This window comes from Simochromis diagramma, unplaced genomic scaffold (genome assembly GCF_900408965.1).
Source record: "Simochromis diagramma unplaced genomic scaffold, fSimDia1.1 OVJJ01000603.1, whole genome shotgun sequence".
NCBI lineage: Eukaryota > Metazoa > Chordata > Actinopteri > Cichliformes > Cichlidae > Simochromis > Simochromis diagramma.
In genome coordinates, this window is record NW_024387414.1 from 11,757,281 (window position 1) to 11,778,450 (window position 21,170).

Consider the following 21,170-nt stretch of genomic DNA (forward strand, 5'->3'; position numbering starts at 1 on the left):
TGGTCCAGTATATCTTATGCTAAAGGAAGCACCTTTCCTTAGTAGTTAGAGATTTTGACCAGATTGTGTTATGACTGCCACATACATACTTCTTGGACATTTCACACTGGAGCAATTTTGACTACTTGACCACATCGAAATACCAAGGAGGGAAAATTAACATCTAGAGGAAGTGCAAACAATAGAAATGCACAAGGACCAGTCATTACTGAATAAAATAGGAAATTACTTAAACCGAACCTAATAATGCAAAACTATGAAATCATTCTGTTATTAAAGCTTTGTCCAAAAAAACATCCCCACTAAGCAACTCAGTCTGCATCTCAAGTCAATTTCAAGTCCCAGTGTGGTCCTCTTTTTAAATTTGTACCTCCCCTTCTCTTCCACTTATCATTTTCATGGTCACAGGGTGGCGGGAGCCTATCCTAGCTGTTTTAGGGCGAGAGGCAGGGTACACCCTGGACAGGTCGCCAGTCTGTCGCAGGGCTAAGACATAGAGACAGACAACCATTTGCACTCACATTCACCCCTATGGGCAATTTAGAGTTACCAATTAATCTAACCCCACTAACTGTATGCCTTTGGACTGTGGGAGGAAGCTGGAGTACCCGGAGAAAACCCACACCAACACGGGGGAACATGCAAGCTCCAAGCAGAAAGACCTTAGCCTGGTGGCGGAATTGAACACAGGACCTTCTTGCCGTGAGGTCCTGAGTGCTAACCAATGTGCCACCGTGCTGCCCATAAATAAAATTTGCACATACGTAGATAAAAATATAGAATTTCATGATTTTACTGAGGGGTAATTAGTTTTAAGAATATGCCCCAAAGTTACAGTTATGTATGCCTCTGCCATTGGAACATTTGGTATTCCATTTTTTGTCTTTTCTTTTCTTTTTATATTTTATATTGTGCTATTTTAATCATGAATTAAGTGATTGCCACAGGCAAACCTGATGCATAATTCACATAGTCAATATATGTTGTGTCAAAACAGGCAATCTCTGCTAGTGAAATTTGTAAATTCCATTGTTGTTAGTTTGAACACCAAAAGCTCACAGAGACGAATTTATCCAGTGTTCTTGCAATAAAGCCATGGCTTTGGGCACCACTTTAGGTCATTACTGATAGAGTGTTGCATCTAATTTTCTCCTGTGTAATCCATCCTGCACTCTTAAGAAACATGCGAGCCTCATAGGTGACATGTGTTTCTTACATTCGCTTATTTTTGCCAGGGGATGTGTGGGCACGCTGTGCTTGTTATTATTTATTCAAGCCTGATACTGAACACCTAAAAAATTCATGGAGTTGAAAAACAGATTATTATATGGTTGTAGGCTGTTCTTGCCAACTGCTCATTCTTGATAAATCTCTGTCTCACAACTTGTGTGCCTTTGTAAAACTAGCAATGATACACTGCCACCCTCTGGCATAAAACCACTCATTACACATCACTGACATCTCAGTGTGGAATTTCCCTGTTGGATTTTTAAGAGCTTCAAAGGAAGGTGCTGATGAAAGTATAAAAAATAAAACAAAAAACACGTAAATCAATATTTGTCTTTATGGGAGTCTATATGTAAGTAAATAAACATATAAAACTGACATTTGATACAGGCGAGTGAAAATTCTAAAATTCTAAAATTCACAGATCTGGTTCATTTTCTCACTGCACAAATTATATATAAAGCAATAAATAACCTGCTTCCTGACAATATTCTAAAAATGTTTTCTAAAAGGGAACGGGGATACAATTTGAGGGGGGAATTAAATTTAAAACATCCTCGTATCCGTACAACATTAAAAAGTTTTTGCATCTCTTTGTGTGGAGTGAAGCTGTGGAACAGACTAAGTAAAGATATGAAGCAATGTCCAAGCATGGCGCAGTTTAAAAAGCAGTTTAAGGATATGGTTTTTACAGGGTACAGGGAGGAGGTAGAGATTTGATAGGGTGTTCTTGTCTAATATTTTCACGTGTGTGCGGGTGCACGGGTATGTTGGTATGGGTATATATATATATATATATATTTGTAGGTTGTGTATCCTTGAGGTGTTAATGGGGTTATTGTAAATGTGTATATGTGCGTATGTGTTTAAACGTATGTATGGATAGATAGAAACATATATGTATATATATATATATATATAAAAAAAAATTACACATAACATATAATGTAATTGCAAGGAGGTATTTCTGTAGTCTATTGATAATAGATAGTGGAAAAGGGGTGGGATTAAATAATCTTATGCTTCTTCCTGCTCCTTTTTGAACATGAACGTTATTTGGAGTTGTGGTTGCTCGTTTTCCTTTTGTTTTGCTTTGTTCATTTGTCTCTTTTAATTCTATTTTGTTGTACTTTTTCAACATGTTCAAAATAAAGATTCAATCAATCAATCAAAAACACAGTTGAACCTGAATCATATGCAACAGCAGATTGTTACAATACTTGGATCAAAAGCAGTCACACGAGAACTATTCTCTACTACTACTACTACTCCCACATCGTAACCAGTTCTGACAATTTCAGGTCCTTGTGTAGATTATTCAAGGAAACAGTGCAGGGTATCTAAAAGCATTTTTTCTAATTCCTTTCTGACTCTAGAGATAAACACTTGTAAAATATTATGAGAGGATAGGGCATACTGGCAGCAGGTTTTACACATAAAAACAGACAAATAAGAAGGAAAGAGCCCAAGCTGAGATTTATATATGAAAAAACAACCAAAGGGAAGTCTGCGGACAGCAGCACACACAATTTCATCAACCAGTAATAAAATGTAAAGCACAATGGTAGACGTTATCTAACCTCTTTAGGTACAGGTGCTAGGCCAGGTGCATTTATAACGAGATCATCATAATCCAATAAAAATTCCTCACCTGGAGGAATTTATTTATTTGTATAAAATAAACGTAATTTTCAATTTCAGTTCCGTTTGCAAAGGTTCACTTTGGACACAAGCTTTTCAACATGAGTTTTAAAGGACAAATTCTGGTCTATAATGATGCCTAAATACTAGTTGTGACCATTTCAGTTTCACCCACTTAAGTGTTTTTGATTTTAGGAAGTTTCAGTGTGTTTGCTATTGTCTAAACTGTATATTTAAGAGATTACAAACAGCAAAATACCAAATGTTAATCTGTTCACACTTGAGTTTTATAATATAATCTGATAGGTCAAAATAAAAAACAAGGCATTCAGTCTCAGTTCATGTTAGGTAGTTTCATTGTATATCGGTGTTAACATGCTTTAAAAAAAAGACTCCCAAAGTTTTCAGTCATTAATGAGTTAAGTGATAAGGTAAGTTCTGGTGTCATAGACATGAGATTAAGCCAAATAAAGTATAGTTTAAAGACAGGGTTGAGCTTGACACCATGAAGCTATTTTACTTTGCTAGCTTTGTTAACAAACTCAAAGGACATAGATAAGGAAAAACTGTTTAATGAGTGCAGTCATCAAGATAATAAGACATTAAATAAAATTAAAAAATACATACATGCATTAGTCTATTCATGCCAGTTTATGTTTCTCAGAAACCTCCTGCCTACAATATTGGAAAGCTGCAGTAAAATAGGAGTAGCACAGCTGGTAGTTGGCATGAGGGAAGCTTGCAGCTGTGGAGAGCAGCATGTAGGGAGAAGAAAGAAACACCCCACATGCAAATTCTAAATATCAAACTTGTTGAGTTACTTCTAAAAGACTGTTCAAGCTCACTTTAACTCTGGTGCTGTGTCAGAACTTTATAAAATAGATGCTGTTTCAAATAACACCGCACGATAGATTTACAGACTCACAGATCATTAGCTCAAATGTAGTACAATGTTGTAGACAAACGTCCCAGCATTACCCCCAGTTTGTTTGTTTTGAATGGTGACGTCACCAGAGCACGTGACCGAGCAGCGCTTCCTTGCGGCTATTTTATTGGTCAAACCTAGAAGAATCTGCACAGTGGGGCAGGACGAAGCCATTTTATTATTTTAACAGCAAAGGTGCAGGTGCATCAGTATTTTATTTTTTAAATATACATATATACTAAGTCTTTCCATTTAAGCTCTCTCGATACGATGGGCCAGTGTGGGATTACGTCATCTAAAACCGTCTTGGTTTTCCTCAATCTAATATTTTGGGTAAGGAAACGGCAGATGCTTGAACAATGTGCAGCATCCCAGTAAGGCCAAGGATGGAGACTGTTAGCAAACTGCGCCAGAGATGCACTGCAGTTAGGCGATAAAACAGATGCATTATGTGGCGGTAATTATGTGTACAGACTCACTCTGACGTTAGTGTTTACTGTAAGATGCACGGACCTTAACTGGAAACCCATTTGACTGGTTAGCAGTAGCTGTAGCTGTAGCGTGTTCTTTAGCTGCCGCCCACAACTTATAGCTATGACGTTATGCAGCAGCAGCTGAGTTAACCTCCAGCGCTGTTTGAGCTGCATCATGCTAGTATATTAAAAGAACAGCAGAGCTAAATTAAAGCATGTATAGATGAGCAAAATTCAAAATACATTATCAAGCAGGATGACTGAATAATATAGAGACGTGAGGCCCAGTCCACACTGCTTATGCGTGCTTTGTCTGCGAGCCTGAATTACCATTATTCATGTGAAGCTATGATGTTGTTATAGCACATGTGGGTGATTGAAATGTCTTGTTTTTGTGTCCAAGTTCATGATTTCTATTTAAAATCATTTATTAAATGAATTACTTGTAGGTTTTTATTTCATAAATAAATAATATATGAATATATTTTGAGTTTATTCAAAAAATATATATGATTTACTATTTTTCCGTTTTGGTAAACATGCCTATATTTGTGTGCGAGTATAAAAGCAGCATAAGGAATACTTCTCTATTGGATATCATGTTGTAGATCTTATATATAATGTTGTATTTGTAGCATTTTGAAAAAAATGTTTTGAGTCTGTAAGGCTGCTATCTTGTCCAGGAGTCCAGGACTCTCTTGTAAATTTCTGGTTAAATAAAATTCGTGAAAAAAGAGAAGACTAAGAACACTTTTAAAGCTGGGGTTTAAATTATTATACATTCAAAATTTGATATAACAATAATTTTAAAGCTGTTCAGCTCGTTAAAAATAATTGTTTAATGGTTTGCATGTTCTCAAATGTCAGGGTGGTGCAACCATACAAAAACTATAGTTTAATTATGAAATCAAAAAACTAATAATAGGGAAGAAGTGTATGCTTTTGCTACCAAATAAAAACGTTAACACAGAGGATTAAGTAAAAGCCTGTCTGAATTGAAAATAATTACAAAAGTTGCAAAGATGGCTTAAGTCAGGTGGTGCAACTGCAAGAAGTGTCAGTTAAATTCTTTTAGGCCGAAAATGTATTATTAAATGATTTGCACTCACATAAATTGAAGCATTGGAAAAGCAGGTTATTTTTCCCTGTTTCTCTCTGCAGGCTGCAGCTGGAATTTTATGCTACATTGGAGCTTATGTGTTTATCACATATGATGACTATGACCACTTCTTTGAAGATGTGTACACGTTGATTCCAGCTGTTGTAATCATAGCTGTCGGAACTCTTCTCTTCATCATCGGTTTGATTGGCTGCTGCGCAACAATACGTGAAAGCTCCTGTGGCTTGGCAACGGTGAGTATGCCAAAAAAAAAAGTGGTTTTATGCCTATAGTAGGAAACTGTAGGAAGCACGTTAAGAAGTGCCAAGGAAGGTGGGTGATATATATCAAGAAAATTTGCAATATCAATATTTCTGATGATAAAGTAAAAAAATACTGAATGGTGTTTTTCATGCTTGCAGTTTGCAGGCAGCACCATTAATATTGTAAGTAAAGGAAGGGCATTTTCACAATATTGGCACTAAAACCTCATTTCTACCTGGGATGCTGTATATTGCTTTGAGCTTCTTAACTAGCATTTTAAAGCCCTTCCTTTCGACCATCACTAATGGTGGTGTTGAGCATAACTTGCAAATGCTGCGCTTGGGGGAGTCGTTTCTTTACATTTCAGTCAGACATCAGCAGCTGCTAGTATCTCATAGCCTTTATATTACCTTCATAGCCTGGTTGTGTTTTTGCCTCAAGTGCTGAAAGAAGTTTATGTCTTTAGTGAGAACAGTTTGTTGCACATTTTGCGAACTTTTTGCTTTGTTGAAAGTTGGTGAAGAAACTCCCTTTTTAAGTTACTACTGGGGGATGCTGACAACCGACTCTTGCTGGGAATGTACATACATGGCTTTGCTAAAGCAATAATAATGCAATATGGGCTTTAATGGGAATTTAATGAATTAAATTGCAGTAGTGGAAGAAAATACTGAAAATGATTTTAAAAATAAAATGCCAATAATTTGACATTTTCACTTGTTTTGGCAATTTTGATTGATAAAACCTCACATTGCATTGAAATTACATTAGAAAAGACACTTTTTATAAATGGGGACAATTATTATTATTATTAATTACTAATGCATTCAGTGGCCAACTGCCTATTGATTTAAGAGTTTTAATATAGGCTTTAAGACAGAGAGGAAATGTCTTACGTTCAATATTTTCTTTAATTTTAGATCAATTTTAACATCAGCTTTCTGTCCCTGTTTTTCAGTTTGCTGCCATACTCCTGCTGGTATTTGTAACGGAGTGTGTGGTGGTGGTGCTCGGCTACATATACAGAGCAAAGGTAAACACTGTTTTGCTGGTCGCGTTCTCTTCTGTTAAAGGCGACAATGTAATGCTGCTGCTAAATCTTAATTTGTCTCCTGTTTCAGGATAAATTACCCACTGTGGCAACCCCTTGTGAACAAGGGAGTTTTTATGTAATTTACAAATAAATGGTTTATTACTGTGTGTAAAACAGCTCCTTCTGCTGTGAAGAATAAATGTAATTAAATTAGCCGCTCTCATTTATCCTTAATCTGTTTGGGTTAAAGTGATTCTATAATTAGTTTTTTGACAATGTTATAAGACTAAGTCAGCAAATTACTTTGAGTGAGCAATGAGTGGTGAATAGTGACAGTTGTGTTATTTTTTCTTTTCTTTTCTTTGTTTTTATAGGTAGAAGATGAGGTGAATCACTCCATTCAAAAAGTTTACAATGAATACAGCGGCACCAACACTGATGCTCCTAGCCGGGCGATTGATTATGTGCAGAGGCAGGTGAGAAAAAAACTTCTATTGTGACAAATGATTTTGTCATCTAAAGCTGGAAAAAGTGAGTGCGTGCATTTTTTAATTACGTTACTTTTCATGCTTTCCTGGTAGTCATATATTAGATGATGAATTTTAAAATTGTAATTAAACATTTTCATCCACCGTTTGTCCTAGCTTCACTGCTGCGGCATTCACAACTACTCTGACTGGAAGAACACCCACTGGTTTAAAGAATCCAAGAACAACAGCGTCCCCGTCAGTTGCTGTCAGCCCAACATCAGCAACTGTACAGGCACGCTCACTCGACCAGCAGATCTTTACCAAGAGGTACACACCACTAGTTTGGCGTCTGTAATTAAATCGTTTGCAGAGACTGTAAGTATTTTCCAGCACATTACAAGTGTGTTTATAGCTGGAAAACTTTTTTATTTTTCGTCTTTAGGGATGTGAAGCTCTTGTTGTGAAGAAATTAAAGGAGATTATGATGTATGTCATATGGGCTGCGTTGACTTTTGCATCTATACAGGTAAGGAATATAAGCTGCAAACACAAGGGTCTTAAAATGTTGACACCTGTATTTTGTCTTGCAGATAATTATAGTGAGATTTTACATATTTATATGCCGCATTATCTCTCAGCTAAAGCTTATAATCAGAACTATATTTAAAGAGTCTTGCAATAGACTCAGGTGAGTAGGGTGTATTATTGAAACTGCAGTTGTCTTGGTAACAAGTGAACTGAAAGTAGCTCTGACCTAATTGAGACAAAGTAAATGTGGTCTATGTTTAACAAAGCATCTATGCTGTGGTTGTTGTCAGCATAACATCCAACTTTACAGCCAGAGTGCACATAGTGATAAATACAAGTATAGTTCTTATACATTACAGAATATGTTCTATAGTGTGTCCCAATATTCCTGTTAAAATTTGAAACTGTTGAGTTGTGCTGTTTAATGAAATTTACATGGAGGTTGCTGAAGGGAAAAAATTAACTTCACAGTTTTGATCCCTGTGCTGTCTGCCTGCAGATGCTGGGCATGCTCTGTGCTTGCGTGGTGCTGTGCAGGAGGAGCCACGACCCAGCGTATGAGCTGCTGGTCACAACCAACAGCTATGCATGAAGAATGCAGCCGGCCAACAAAACACTAAGAAAATCAACAGGAGCGTCACAGGACATGTTCACACTAGTTATCAGCTATAGTTATATAAGCTCAAGCACACCTTGCACAATTCATGATAAAGTAGCGAACACTGACGTTTTGGGTGGGGGCTTCAAGGGAAAACCATTTATTTATTGACATGCTTTCCAAGTTCCTGTTACTTTTAAATGTTTAATCCTTTTGTTACAAATACTGAAATATTTACAAAAGCCAAAGTTGTATATGGCTAATTGATTTCTGATTATTGATGTGCAATTTTTTTTCTTTAAATTGTGGCTTCATAAAATTTGTGTATATGCCCAATAAGGATGACGAGAAGCTTAAATGTGAAAATAAGACTGGTCGTGTTGTATGAAAGCTTTTTCTTGGCGTGCTATTTTGCACCATGGCTGGAACTCTGGAGATATTTAGTGGTTGTCCAAATGCATAAGCTGTGTTAAAAATAACATGTACTCTGTTACCAAGGCCTTGGTTCGACCAGACAAATCTTTTTAGCATAGTACAGATCTGACGTTTTAATCTTAGCTGTTCCATGAATGCAGTCTAGTTTTTAAGATTTGCAGAATAAGAATAATGAATGTTTGGTTTTTTTAGGTGTTGGAGCAGCATCTCATTCTCAAAGCGATGTTTGGTGAAAGAGTTGTTTATGTTCACAAATATTCCGATTGTAAATTTCCAAATCAGGCTTCACTAACAAGGCATTGCTAAGATATAAATTGTGAATTAACTATTTGGTCTCCAGTGCCATCAGTAGGAGTATTATCAGTGTTACCTAAAGATTTATATATGTAGATTTAATCTGTTACAGTCACACATTTACTTGTTTAGTTTGATTTGTTAAGTATAAACCTGATTTTTAAAAAAATACACATTCTTTGTACCTTGTAGTGAAAGTGTGTACCCTTTTAATATTTTTAAGCTGTTAAATTGATCCCATATTTAGCTAGTTCCACAGAAAAATATGAGCGATAAAAGGAGACAAATAAACTCATACACCTCAACTGGATTCTTTTAATTTTTTTTTTCACGTGACAGTAAATATGCTACCAAAAAAACCCAAACCGACACAAAGTACTTAAACAAGCAATATCATATGGCTATATCATCAGGCGCATGGAATTATATTAAACATGTTTAAATGTGCCGTCACTTGACAAGCATAAAAATAGTTTATTCTAGTAGTTTGTTCATCTGTATGTGCTACTTTTGTAGCCGATGGTCTGTGGAAGGTTTACAGAAAAACTTTTATGTACAGCAGATATAAATGATGATTACTACAGTCATATGAAAAGGAACGTTTTTGCAGGATTTTATGCAGTCCTGTGAAAAACACATTACACAGTTATGTCTTCTATTGTAATTAAGTGGGTAATTATCATCCTGGTGCTGCTAATCAAATGCAACTGATCGTCAGTAAGTGTGACCACCTCTGTAAAAGAAGAAGTTTTGGCAGATTACTAATTTGGAGCATTTAGTTTTGTTATGTTAACGCTACAAGACCACATCTACTTCCCAGTAGTAAATTCCCCAGCAATTTCACCCAAAGTCTGACCATGCAATACTTAGAAAAATTGCAAAAGGCCAAGAGCTACATTCCTCATTTAGGGTGTTATATCTAAGTTCCTGACAGTACAATTCCTGAATGAGTATGGCTTGTTTGGAAGAATTGTAGGGAGAAGATGGAATAATAGTTTAGGTTTGCAAAGTTGTATTTGAGCAAACCAAAAGACCTCCAGAACAAGACCAAAGAGAGATGCCTAGTCATAATGCAAAGGGGCACATTTATTGGAAGCCAACTGCGCATCAGTGCAAACACCCCATACCACTGTTAAGCATGGTTTTGGAAGGCTGATAATTTGGGCTCATTTTGCAGCCATTGTATTTCAAAGAACACCAGAGTCAATAGTGAGGCCATCTGTCCGACAGCAAAATCTTGGCCAAAACTGGGCTATGCAATAGGATAATGATCCCAAACACATAAGCAGGATGGCTGAAATAGAAAATATGTTGCAAAGTCCAGACCTCAACATGACTGAAATGCTGTGGCTGGACCTTAAGAGAGCTGTGTGTGAGCAAATGCTCACAAACCTAAATGAACTGAAGCAATGTTGTAACGATGAGTCTTCAACAACAGCGTGAGAAACGGATGAAGTATAAAAATGATTACTTCATGTTATTGCTGCTAAAGGTGATTCTACAAGGTAGTGAATCATAATTTGTACTCAGTTGTTAAGGACAGCATAGAGTTCTATGAAAACCTTCCTTTTCACATAACTAGAAATCCAGCCCTCTATTTTCACCAGCTCACATGTGCACCAAATAAATGGATGATTTAAAAGACTATGTCATAGTTTAGTCACAAACTGCATTTCTAAACAAAGAAGGATTGACAGCCAGAAGCACATACATTTCCGCTGTATATATGTGGCTGCTTAATGCTGTTAAACTTAGCAGTCACTGGTGGTTTACATGTGGTACTCATTCTGTTTTCTTGTCATTTGAGATGAATAAGATGATTCATCTTATCACAAGTCATTTAAGTTCAAATTTTAATGAAAAAAGTATGTGATGTTACAGTGCTTAGAATGTACTGGTGCAGTACTAGTTTGCTACTATTAGTAACATACAGATTCATGTTGAAAACATGGTAACTTGACTGAATGAAGGGAATTTTAAAATTGGTTTACACATTGGTTTTCTAAAGTAGATGGCTAACCATTCTTTGGTCATATATTACAAGTATAGGAACTAAAGATGAGATAAACAGTATAGCTATACTGATTATCCAAACCAGTTTAAACAATGAGGCTGATATAAGCTGGTGAATGCATTTTCTTTAACTTGCATTAATTGATTAGGTAGTCTACTGCTTACTAAATTATCCTTTTGAGTTCAGGTTTTTGGTTAGTTTTTCATGTTAGCCAGTATTGTAAGAGCACTTGGGGAAAAAAAAGCCTGGCAAAAATGTGTGTGTTTGTAGGCTGTATTGTGTGTGGCATGTGTTCGCTTTGGTGTGTGTCTTTGCAAGCGTGCAAGTTTTTAAGCATATGAGACATCTGTTTTGATGTGTTGACATTCTTTGTGTCTACTTTCTTGCATTTGCAACTATTGTTCTGTGTATACCACGCATGTTGTGGGGGCACAATTGTGTTTACACAATCACAGTGTGTTTGTCCCCCAAAACCAGTCATTCTGGGGGCAAAAATCAGATACCAATAACATAAATTATTGCATTTTATGATAAAACTCATTGTAAGGCAGTGGTTCTCAAAGTTCTTTTTTTTTGCATGCTCTATATCATAAGCTATAAACCCCCCACCCCCCACAGTATTTAATTTGATTAATTATATTAACGATAAAAAATGATGCACATAGCATTTTACTTAAATAAAGTTGCATATTATCAGTGAAATAGCCCGCCCACATTTTGTGAACCACTGTTTTAAGGTAAAGGGGCAGGCAAGTAAGAATTGGATTTACGGTTCTTTTTCATGAAATTACTATAAATAAATTGAATTTCTCCTGAGATATAAAGAAAATTACTGTATTTGTGTACATGTTTAAATTTTGCCTAGATAGTTTCCTGGCACCAGTCCACTAAACCCATTCCTCTCCACCGTCCACCACCCATTTTGTTCTTGGTCCAGTACTCGAACTACTTCTCCTCGGCTCACAGATAGCTCATCTTCTTCCTGATCAGTCGATGTAAAGAAAGCACATCTTAATTGCAGGCAAATATCACTTAAATACAGTACCGCTAATATCGTCTACTTTCTTCTTTTCTTTCTCGATCATCTTGCTCAATGTTCACTTTCTTGCTGTAGGTTTTAAAATAATCATGCAAATCACCTTTGCAGTGTATTGATAAAGCACAACATAGAAGATTTCATCAGGTGGACCCGTGGACAGTGGCACTTCTTGGTGAATGCATGGAAGGGGTGCATATCCGTCATCTGAAAGCTGAACTAAAGCAGAATTAAATGTCAGAAATTGCAAACACAAAATGTAAAAATAAATAAATAAATTTATTAATCTGTTATGTATTTTAAGCTCCACAACAAAGATTTTCAAAGTGCAGCTTCTCACACTAAGGGCAAAGGTAGCCACCCACATCCACCCACAGAGTCCAACTTTAAATAGCACAAAAACCAACAAATTCACGCAACTATGTGTTTGACCCATGACTACATATAATACTTTTTCTAGCCCCATGTTTTATAATTGCAGTGTGTATGCATGCAAATACATTAAGAGACCAACAGGGCCTGTGATGTGTTACTGTTCAAAACCAACAGTCTATACAGTTTTACACATTTGGCACATACATGACTCATTGGAGAAGAGATTGGCCTCTCATCAAGCCCACTATAGCAAATTTAAAGTTCTTTCTTACTTTTGAAGTGTACTTTCTTGATATAATATTAGAATATCATTTTTATCTCTGATTCATATAGTGAAATGTTTCAAATTAATTGACTGCTCTAGCCTCCAATATATGAATAGAAAGACCAACTCTCTATATATGTAATTCATAAAATATAGCAGAACCAACAAAATATTGAAGATTTAGGTCTTTCCTACAGTTTAACAATATAACTGAGTGAGTGGTCGCAGTACTTACATTCTCCAATGGATGACAGTGTAGATCGTGGGCTGAGTGGACTGTCCATGCCAATGTTCAGAGACCTTCCAAGCAGGGGATCAGAACACCTTTAGATCAAGAAAGATATTTAAAATACAAATGTTTACTTTTGTGAATTCACCGAGCAAAGGTCCAAATTTCTAACATTAAAAAATAACAACAAACGATGAAGATAAAGATGATGATTAACAAAGAGAATATTTTCAGGACATGGTTTGTGTTTAGTTTGCAGAGTACAAAGTATATTATATACATTATATGAACTAAAGTATATTATATAGTATATTATATACACTATAGTATAGTATATAGTATGTTATAAACACTGTTGAAGCAGGTCTCCTCTGGAATTAGTAAGTAAGTAAGTAAAATGTATTTATATAGCGCTTTTTAAAACAGGAAGTTATTTCAAAGTACTTCACATTGGAATAAAAGCATATCAAATGAAACAATAAAAATGGTATAAAAAAGGTATAAAAGCATATCAATTGAAACAGTAAAACACAGTATAATAGCACATCCAATAAAACAGTTTGCTACACATGAATATTACCTAAATGCCTGTCTAAACAGATGTGTTTTGAGCTTTGTTTTAAAAGTAGCTAAAGGGTTGATGTTGCGTAGCGGGGGGAGGTAAACTGTTCCACAATATTGGAGCCAAGGTTTGAAAAGCGCGATCCCCCTTTGTTTTCAGATGGGTTCGTGGAATGGTTAGAAGACCACTATCAGTGAATCTAAGGATCCGGTTTGGATAGTAGGGTTGCAGAAGCTCAGTGATATAAGTGGGGGCCTCACCTGGATTTCTTTTTCCCATTTTAATTCTGCCTAGCCCTGCGAACCCGAACACAAGTGTGGAAAGATCGGCTCTCCAAAAACAGCATGCACCTGAACATCAAGAAGACTGAATACCTTGAATGCGGCCCCCAGACTAACAGTACCATCACTATTGACGGGTCCCTTGTCACCTCGGACTGCAAAACTCTACCAGACGCTAGACTCCGTGTCAACGCAGCGTGGATGAAGTGGCGTCAGATCAGTGGAGTCTTATCCGACAAGAGAATGCCAATCTATCTTAAGGCGAAAGTTTATAAGACGATCGTGCGCCCAATGGCACTCTACGGGTCAGAGTGCTGGCCAGCGATGACCAAGCACGAACAAGCCCTTCACACCATGGAGATGAAGATGCTGAGGTGGCCTTTGAGTCTCACATGACTAGACCGAGCAAGGAACATAGATGTCAGGAAACGATGGGGAGTGACACCGATCACGGACAAGATGCGAGAGGCGAGGCTCCGATGGTACAGCCATGTTGCCTGTAGCGATAAGAACTCCATCGCAAAGACAGCACAGCAATTAGATCTAGGTGGCAACAGGCCACGAGGAAGACCAAAAAAATGCTGGATGGACCGAATCAAAAATGATATGAAGGCTGTGAATGTTACACCAGAAGACGCCCTGGATAGGGAGAATTGGAGGAAGGCATGCAAAACATCGGACCCTGCATCACGGGATATGAACTGCTAGGAAGAAGAAGATTTTAATTCTGTCTCACCTCTTTGAGGGATCTTCTTCTCCTCCTGCAAAATGAGCTTGGCCATTGTTGTCCCTGACTGTCCCCGTCTTGTAATAGCTTTCAAACACTATGGGCTCTGCAAGAAGAAAAGAGAACCTGCTCATTTGAGAAATGAGGCCAAGTGATACTTTTTGCCTGTCTGTCAATTGAAAGAAAAAGTCAAGAAGCTGAGCTGCACTCTTTATATCCTGTTATTTTGTAGTGGAACTTTTCTCACTTCAACTTTGTACTTATAAGTAAAGGAAACAAAACAACCATCTTTCCAGTAAATACAAATTGTGAAAGCTCACCTGGTGGCTTCAATCCGGTGCCTTTCATTTCTATGAAAGAGTTGTTGTCTTTGGTAATGTCACACTGTTCCAGAAATTTCCTCACCTCCTCGTAAGACTGGTTTTAAAAAACATTTTATATTACTATTATTTTACTTTCACTTTTCATTTAGGTTTATGCATAATTGATAGTTAATTAGGTTTATGAAAAGATCCCGGTTTGGGTTTATATACAATCAACCAATGCTGCTCACCAGCTCTTACAAAATCTTAGATTCCTAAATCCTGGAAGACACACTTTTTCTGTCTGCCAGTTATTTATATTTAGAATGGTTAAGAAAGTGGCAAGTACGGAGCCCATAAAACTATCGGCCAAGTGATTGTAATAACTTTCAAGAAGAAGTCAAGGCTACATGAGCCTACTAACATGCTTCAAGTCACAATCCATTAGTTTATCCAGTAGCAGGCCATAGCTGTGGTCTGACATTCAACTTAAGCACACTTAAGATTTGAAAATTAAAGCCTCATTGAACTAAAATGTGATCAGAAGAACGACAAAGAGTGAAAACTGCACTATTATTACAATTCTGGTTGATAAATTCTCATTAAAAGAACATTTGGGAATAAAATTTTCAAATCAGTTTTTTTGTAACTGTTACGAACTTGCATGTTTCATTTTGTTTTTTAAGAAAATGTTTTTTTTAGGTTTATGCAGCAAGACAATGTACTTATACTTGATTTAAGAATAGAAATTTGCATTTTTATTCTTCTTGACATTTTTATTCTGTTTAAATATTAAATAAAGGGAAAACTACCTCACCTCATCATCTTTGACACATTGCATGGAGAAATGATTGCAGTGGTCCCAGAGAGCACACCTGAGCATGCTGATGCGATTTCCCTCCAACTGTTGGAACACCTATAATTATCAAATGAATTCTGTGTTATTACCAACAATGTATTATTGTACTATGTACTATTTCAAGATTTGCCATGATACTGGGTTGCAGTAATGCAACTTCTGCATGCGTGCCCATTTCACATTTCAGAGAGGCAAAATGGGCACAGTGAACCTGTGTGTTTGTTACGCATTTTGAAATGATACCCTGTTGGGTAATGATCAACTCAGTATCACAGCAAAACGTGATATTTGCCGTGACATAGGGTTGAATTGCCTTAACATATACAAAGGTCATTATAGTTTCTTTTTTCTCTTCTTACTTACAGGGGCGCCACCAAGAGGTGCCATGTGTGTGTGTGTGTGTGTGTGTGTGTGTGTGTGTGTGTGCGCGTGCGTGTGTGTGTGTGTGTGTGTGTGTGTGCGTGTGTGTGTGTGTGTGTGTGTCCACTAGTGACAGCAAAGTCAACACAAAGAAGCTGTCGTTCGAAAAAAATAAAGCAGAACTTTTGTGTGATTAAGTGTGTTTCTGCATGGTTGTATGTTTTTCCATTTGTGGCTCTCTCAGCGCAAAATGAAATGTACTTCCGCAAATGGTCGCTGCCAGGAAGGTTTTCACAGTTATAGGGGTTGTGGTGTGAAGCTATTTCTGTGGTTAAAAGCCATTATTTTGAATAGAGACATGATTAGAAAGCAGTTAACGAGAAAATATTCTGCAGTACCTCGCATGTACTTTTGTGTGTCCCCTCCCAGTCCTGGCGAACAGCTTCTAGTTGAACAATGTTGTTAAAATACACCTTCTCTGTGAGAATAGAGCATAGTTAATAGTTACAGTTAACAAATGAAACACTGGTAAAGAACACAACAATGACCGCCGCACTGTTTTCCACTCTCCTAATTTATTTTTCCATGAAATATTCTCAAAAAAAAAAGTGGACAATGAATGCAATATACTAAAAATGCATGCAAGTTAAAAATAAAATGTGAAGGCATACCAGCATCATTGGCCGCCTGCCTGCATTGCTTTATCTTGTGACGTACCTGTGAATGAAATCGGTGCACAGGAAGCCACGTTCAGTGAGTTATGTAACCATTTTAACACCAGTCAGAGAGACTGATATATAAATAGGTTGTATAGGGAATGGTCTTGAAAGAGATAAAAGAAGAAAAGAAAACATCTCACACCAGCACACAAACACACTTTAGTTCCGCCTTGCAAACTGTTGCACAACTGCAGAAAAGTCCCATCATAAAGACTGCACCGCTGACAGCTGGAAACTTGTAGTTCATAAATAGAACTGACAGTGGGCATTTGCACATTTTGTGGTGCATTTCTCAAGGAAACTAAAAGTTTGTATTTTGTTGCTTATAAAAACATTTGTCTTTTAGCGAGGTAGCTCATGCACTTATTTTACCTTTTCAGGGTTTTTGGACGTAGCATTTGTTTTCTCAGCCCCCTGCTCTGCCTCATCGGCCTCCTTGCACTTCACCTCATAGTTCTTCTTAGACTAAGAAAAAGAGAAACAAAAGTTATTAGTTCTATTTCCGACAAAGCAACAGGAAGAACACTTTTTGTAAGTGATGCAAATTTTTTTTTTATGTTTTTAAAATCTGACTTCTATTTTTTGTGCTTGCTTGAACATAAATTAAACAACTTTTATGTGGTTAAGTTTTCATGTTTATTTCTAAATCACGCTGATTCCATGTGTTAGTGATAAATGATAGCAGTGGAAGTGTCTCCTACCTCCATGGTCTTCTTGAAGAATGAAACTTTTTTCTTTTGAACCTTCTCCATGATGCTTTCAAACTAAAGATAAAAGGTTGAAATTACTTGCATATGTTGCTTCAATGCAAACCTGATACTTGCAGTTATTGTTCATTGATGAATAAAAGACCTGGATTTTTACTGTTAATGTGATAAAAGTCTTGATGTCACTTTGATAAAGACTGAATTAGTCTTTACTCAAGTCTTGAATCGTTTGATTTTTGAAACTATAGGTTTCCCCTTATCAGCTGCTATCACAGCATTGCACTCAGTGTCTGTAAAGTGATTTAAATGGTTGCAGGATTAAGTCAACACTTACGTAACACAGTGTTTTCCAAACGGGAAACAGCCATTAGTTACAATATTAGTCTAATGACTTGTGCAATACTAAAAGTAATAAAGAATTATATTATCCTCAGAGTATTCACACCTTAACCATTGGGGGGGGGGGGGGGTTAATAAGTCAGTTGCTAAGCAACACACATTTCCCAAATACCTTCTTCCTCTGCTCTTTCTGACGTTCTCTGAAACTCTCAATCTTTTTCACCTCCTCTTTCAATATATCAGATAGTTGGATGTGAAAGTTTCCAATGTTCTCAATTTCTGCAACAAATAATATCGAAATGGCACAGTGAACCATTTGACATTTGACACATATATGGGTGTAACTTTACACAGCACATGGACTTACGAGTTTTTAGTTGTTCGAATGATGCCCTCAAAGTGCTGGAAAAACAACACACATTCATAATCAAAATTATTCACCATGCTTGCACTTTGTGTTTCTTTCACAAAGAGGCAGATTAACATTTTTAAAGCAAAATTTTAAGCAAATTAGCAGCTGAGTACAATTTCATTGCTAGAACTCTGCACTGTGTTTTATTGTTTAACCAGCTGCCAAGACCGTGAGGACACCCAAACCTTAACATGCAGACTTTGTGCCCTAGTTTTGTTTTATTTTTTTGTTTTTTTTTTAAAGAAGAAAAGAAAAGAAAAAAGAAAAAGATTTATTTGGTTTTACTGCACTTAGATGATTCTTTTATTGGAGGCTCATTGTTTCCTTTTTACGGCTCTTAGAATATATTGAGTTCAGTACAGATGTCTGAGATAGCAGGGAACAGGAAACTGACAAGTTATGACCTACTGTACACTGAGCGAGGGGCTTACCACACACACACACACACACACACACACACACACACACACACACACACACACACACACACACACACACACACACACACACACACACACACACACACACTTACACTTCAGCCTCTTTTTTTCTGTGTCTCACTTTCTGTATCACGCACAAATGTGTTTCCTCTTAAAGAATGTGACGATGATGTGCCTGACTGTAGTTTTATATGTAGTCTTCCTGGTCAGTGCCAGTCACCCCTAACATGTCCATCCCTTACCAAAACCCTTCCAAATAAAAGTTTTTGTCCAAATTGCTATATTTATGTACTAGTTGGGCAGTCTATACAATACATAATGCTGACCTCAAAACAAGTTTTTCACCTTATCTCTATGTGTCCTCCAGCTTTGCGAGCAATAGTCACCAGTTCCTTTCCATACTTTTCCTCTGCCAGTGCCCTGTGGGGTATAAATAGGCAGACAAATCATTAGAACCCAGAATGTATATTTTAGTATTTATTTGTAAAACTGAATTAGCTTATACAAAGTCTGTTATAACAGTCCAACATTTGCCTTGACATGCATATACCAACATTTTTACCTGAAATTTTGTTGCTACTTAAACTCTTGTTGCTCTTTTACCTAAAGGATCACTGACTTTATGTTACGTCATTCTATTCAGGCCATAACATCACAAAGATGATTTTGGTGACATCTTAAGGTTTATCTTGAATTACTTGTCATTATCAATTAATATATTTCAGCAATCACAAATGAGTGTTAATGCAGAATATTTTCATATTTCAAGACACAGAATTAAAAAAAGAAACAGCTAAATTCTCACATCTTGTGACCTAAATGAGTAATGGGCCTGCTATCTTTCATACATGACTAACCACATGTGGTGTTTAATGAGTGAAATGACAACTAGATAGCTATTTTTTTTCTTAATGTTATGATCAAGCTGGAAGTTGATTCCATGTATGAAGTCGTGTAAAGTAAAGATCATGGAAATTGAAGCGCAGCTATGATTATTAAAATCACAGAACCCATGATTTTAAGTTTATTTTGATTGCACAAATACAAGCTGATCCAACCTCATCTTCAATAGCTCTTCCACATCTTTGCACATTTGCCTTCCATCTCGTAACCTTTGGGTCACGGCTTCATACCCAGCGTGGCAAGTGAAGTCAGACCCCTGCATTGACGAAACACAAAAAACGAAAACTGCTGCAATAAACAGCATTTCTGAAAAAGGTATTGCAACATGTTCTAGACTCATTTTGTGGTAAAATGCAGAACTAGCACTTGTGTACTGCAAAGATATTTGTATGTGGCATAGCAGCGTTAGAGTTAATACACTTGGTAAACCAACCCTCTAGATCGCTTCAAGTGCACGCAGTGGTGATTCAACACGTTACAGTGTCTTTACATGTATGATGTTCATGATTGTGCATATTAAGTATTTTTTTAAGTTGTAAGGCTTACCTTAACCCCCCCACCCCCACTCCCACCCCATACTGCTGTGTGTCTATACTAGTATAAACTATAATCACTTGTGGTTTACCTGATTTGTCAAATTGTAACTTACAGATGACAGTTAGGGTGTAAAATATATAATGTTTTAACAAGCGATAGCTGACTGTAACGTAGTGTTTCTCGTGGTGTTTCTCGGGTTCCTAAAACAGTCTGTTCAACACAAGTAATACATACTATAGTTTAGAAACTATAACAAAGCAAGTAGACAACAATACCACAAAAATATACTTACCCAGAAAGCATCCTTAAACATCAAAGGAGCCATTGTATTTTTTACTTCCTTGAACTAAGCACAACTCTTAGTGCCGACCTCACTTACAGGACATTTCTCCAAATTTAAAAGCTTACCAACAACCTTGTATGGCTGAAACGTCAGTGAGTCATTTTGAATGAGGAAGAGCTTTTGTCCCGTGATGTCACTGACCACAGACAGCTCAGCCCATTTGTGAAACGGCAACTCTTTCACTTTATGTTTGGTCTAACAGTTGTGTCAGAGCACAGCAGTTACATGTGCCTTGCTAGGTAAAGGTGTCAGTATGTCTTTGTATTGTTATGCATTGTCATGTGTTATGTGTTATATGTTGCATTGCTGATGTAATCAACACTTACACAGAGACAGGCAATATGTTTAAGTGTCACATACTGTAACCAAAAGTTGATGGTTTACTTGTTGCAAGTAGCATTAGTGGTAAATCATAATTGTCTTATTTTAATTATGTTGCAGTGACATTTTTTATCAGTATTTTAAGACATTAATATTATACAATTAAATGTGCTTTAAGGTGGTGTTAGACTACTTTGATTCTCTCTTTTCTTCCTTACATCATTTACCCTGTTGTTTTGCAAAATGACATTATGAAGTGCTGCAAAATTATATAATATTATTTTTAATAATATGTCATCATCAGCATATTAACCTTCTGTCATTAGAGCTCCAGAAACTGTTGTTGCCATGTACATTCCAGAGATTACCACAAGAGGGAGCCAAAAATCTTTGTAAAACATCAAGGCTTGTAATATTATACTGGCTAAATATAAGAAGTCTACTTTATGGGA

General features: G+C 36.7%; 2 protein-coding genes across 2 annotated transcripts; one reads left to right on the forward strand and one right to left on the reverse strand.

Annotated features, from left to right (window-relative positions):
- Positions 1-3,969: 3,969 nt before the first annotated feature.
- LOC120721381 (tetraspanin-3-like) lies at positions 3,970-9,292 on the forward strand. Its single transcript, XM_040011664.1, has 7 exons — positions 3,970-4,126; positions 5,428-5,619; positions 6,588-6,662; positions 7,037-7,138; positions 7,307-7,459; positions 7,575-7,658; positions 8,160-9,292. The coding sequence occupies exons 1-7, from the start codon at positions 4,064-4,066 to the stop codon at positions 8,250-8,252; spliced, it is 762 nt and encodes a 253-aa protein (XP_039867598.1). The 5' UTR covers positions 3,970-4,063; the 3' UTR covers positions 8,253-9,292.
- Positions 9,280-20,508, reverse strand: LOC120721380 (proline-serine-threonine phosphatase-interacting protein 1-like). Its single transcript, XM_040011663.1, has 15 exons — positions 20,347-20,508; positions 19,673-19,773; positions 18,960-19,034; positions 18,130-18,164; positions 17,935-18,041; positions 17,418-17,480; positions 17,089-17,181; positions 16,669-16,714; positions 16,396-16,475; positions 15,596-15,694; positions 14,797-14,893; positions 14,486-14,582; positions 12,913-13,001; positions 12,141-12,256; positions 9,280-11,983 (listed from the first exon to the last, which is right to left on the reverse strand). Exons 1-15 carry the CDS (start codon positions 20,377-20,379, stop codon positions 11,852-11,854), a joined length of 1,263 nt encoding a protein of 420 aa, XP_039867597.1. The 5' UTR covers positions 20,380-20,508; the 3' UTR covers positions 9,280-11,851.
- Positions 20,509-21,170: the final 662 nt, after the last annotated feature.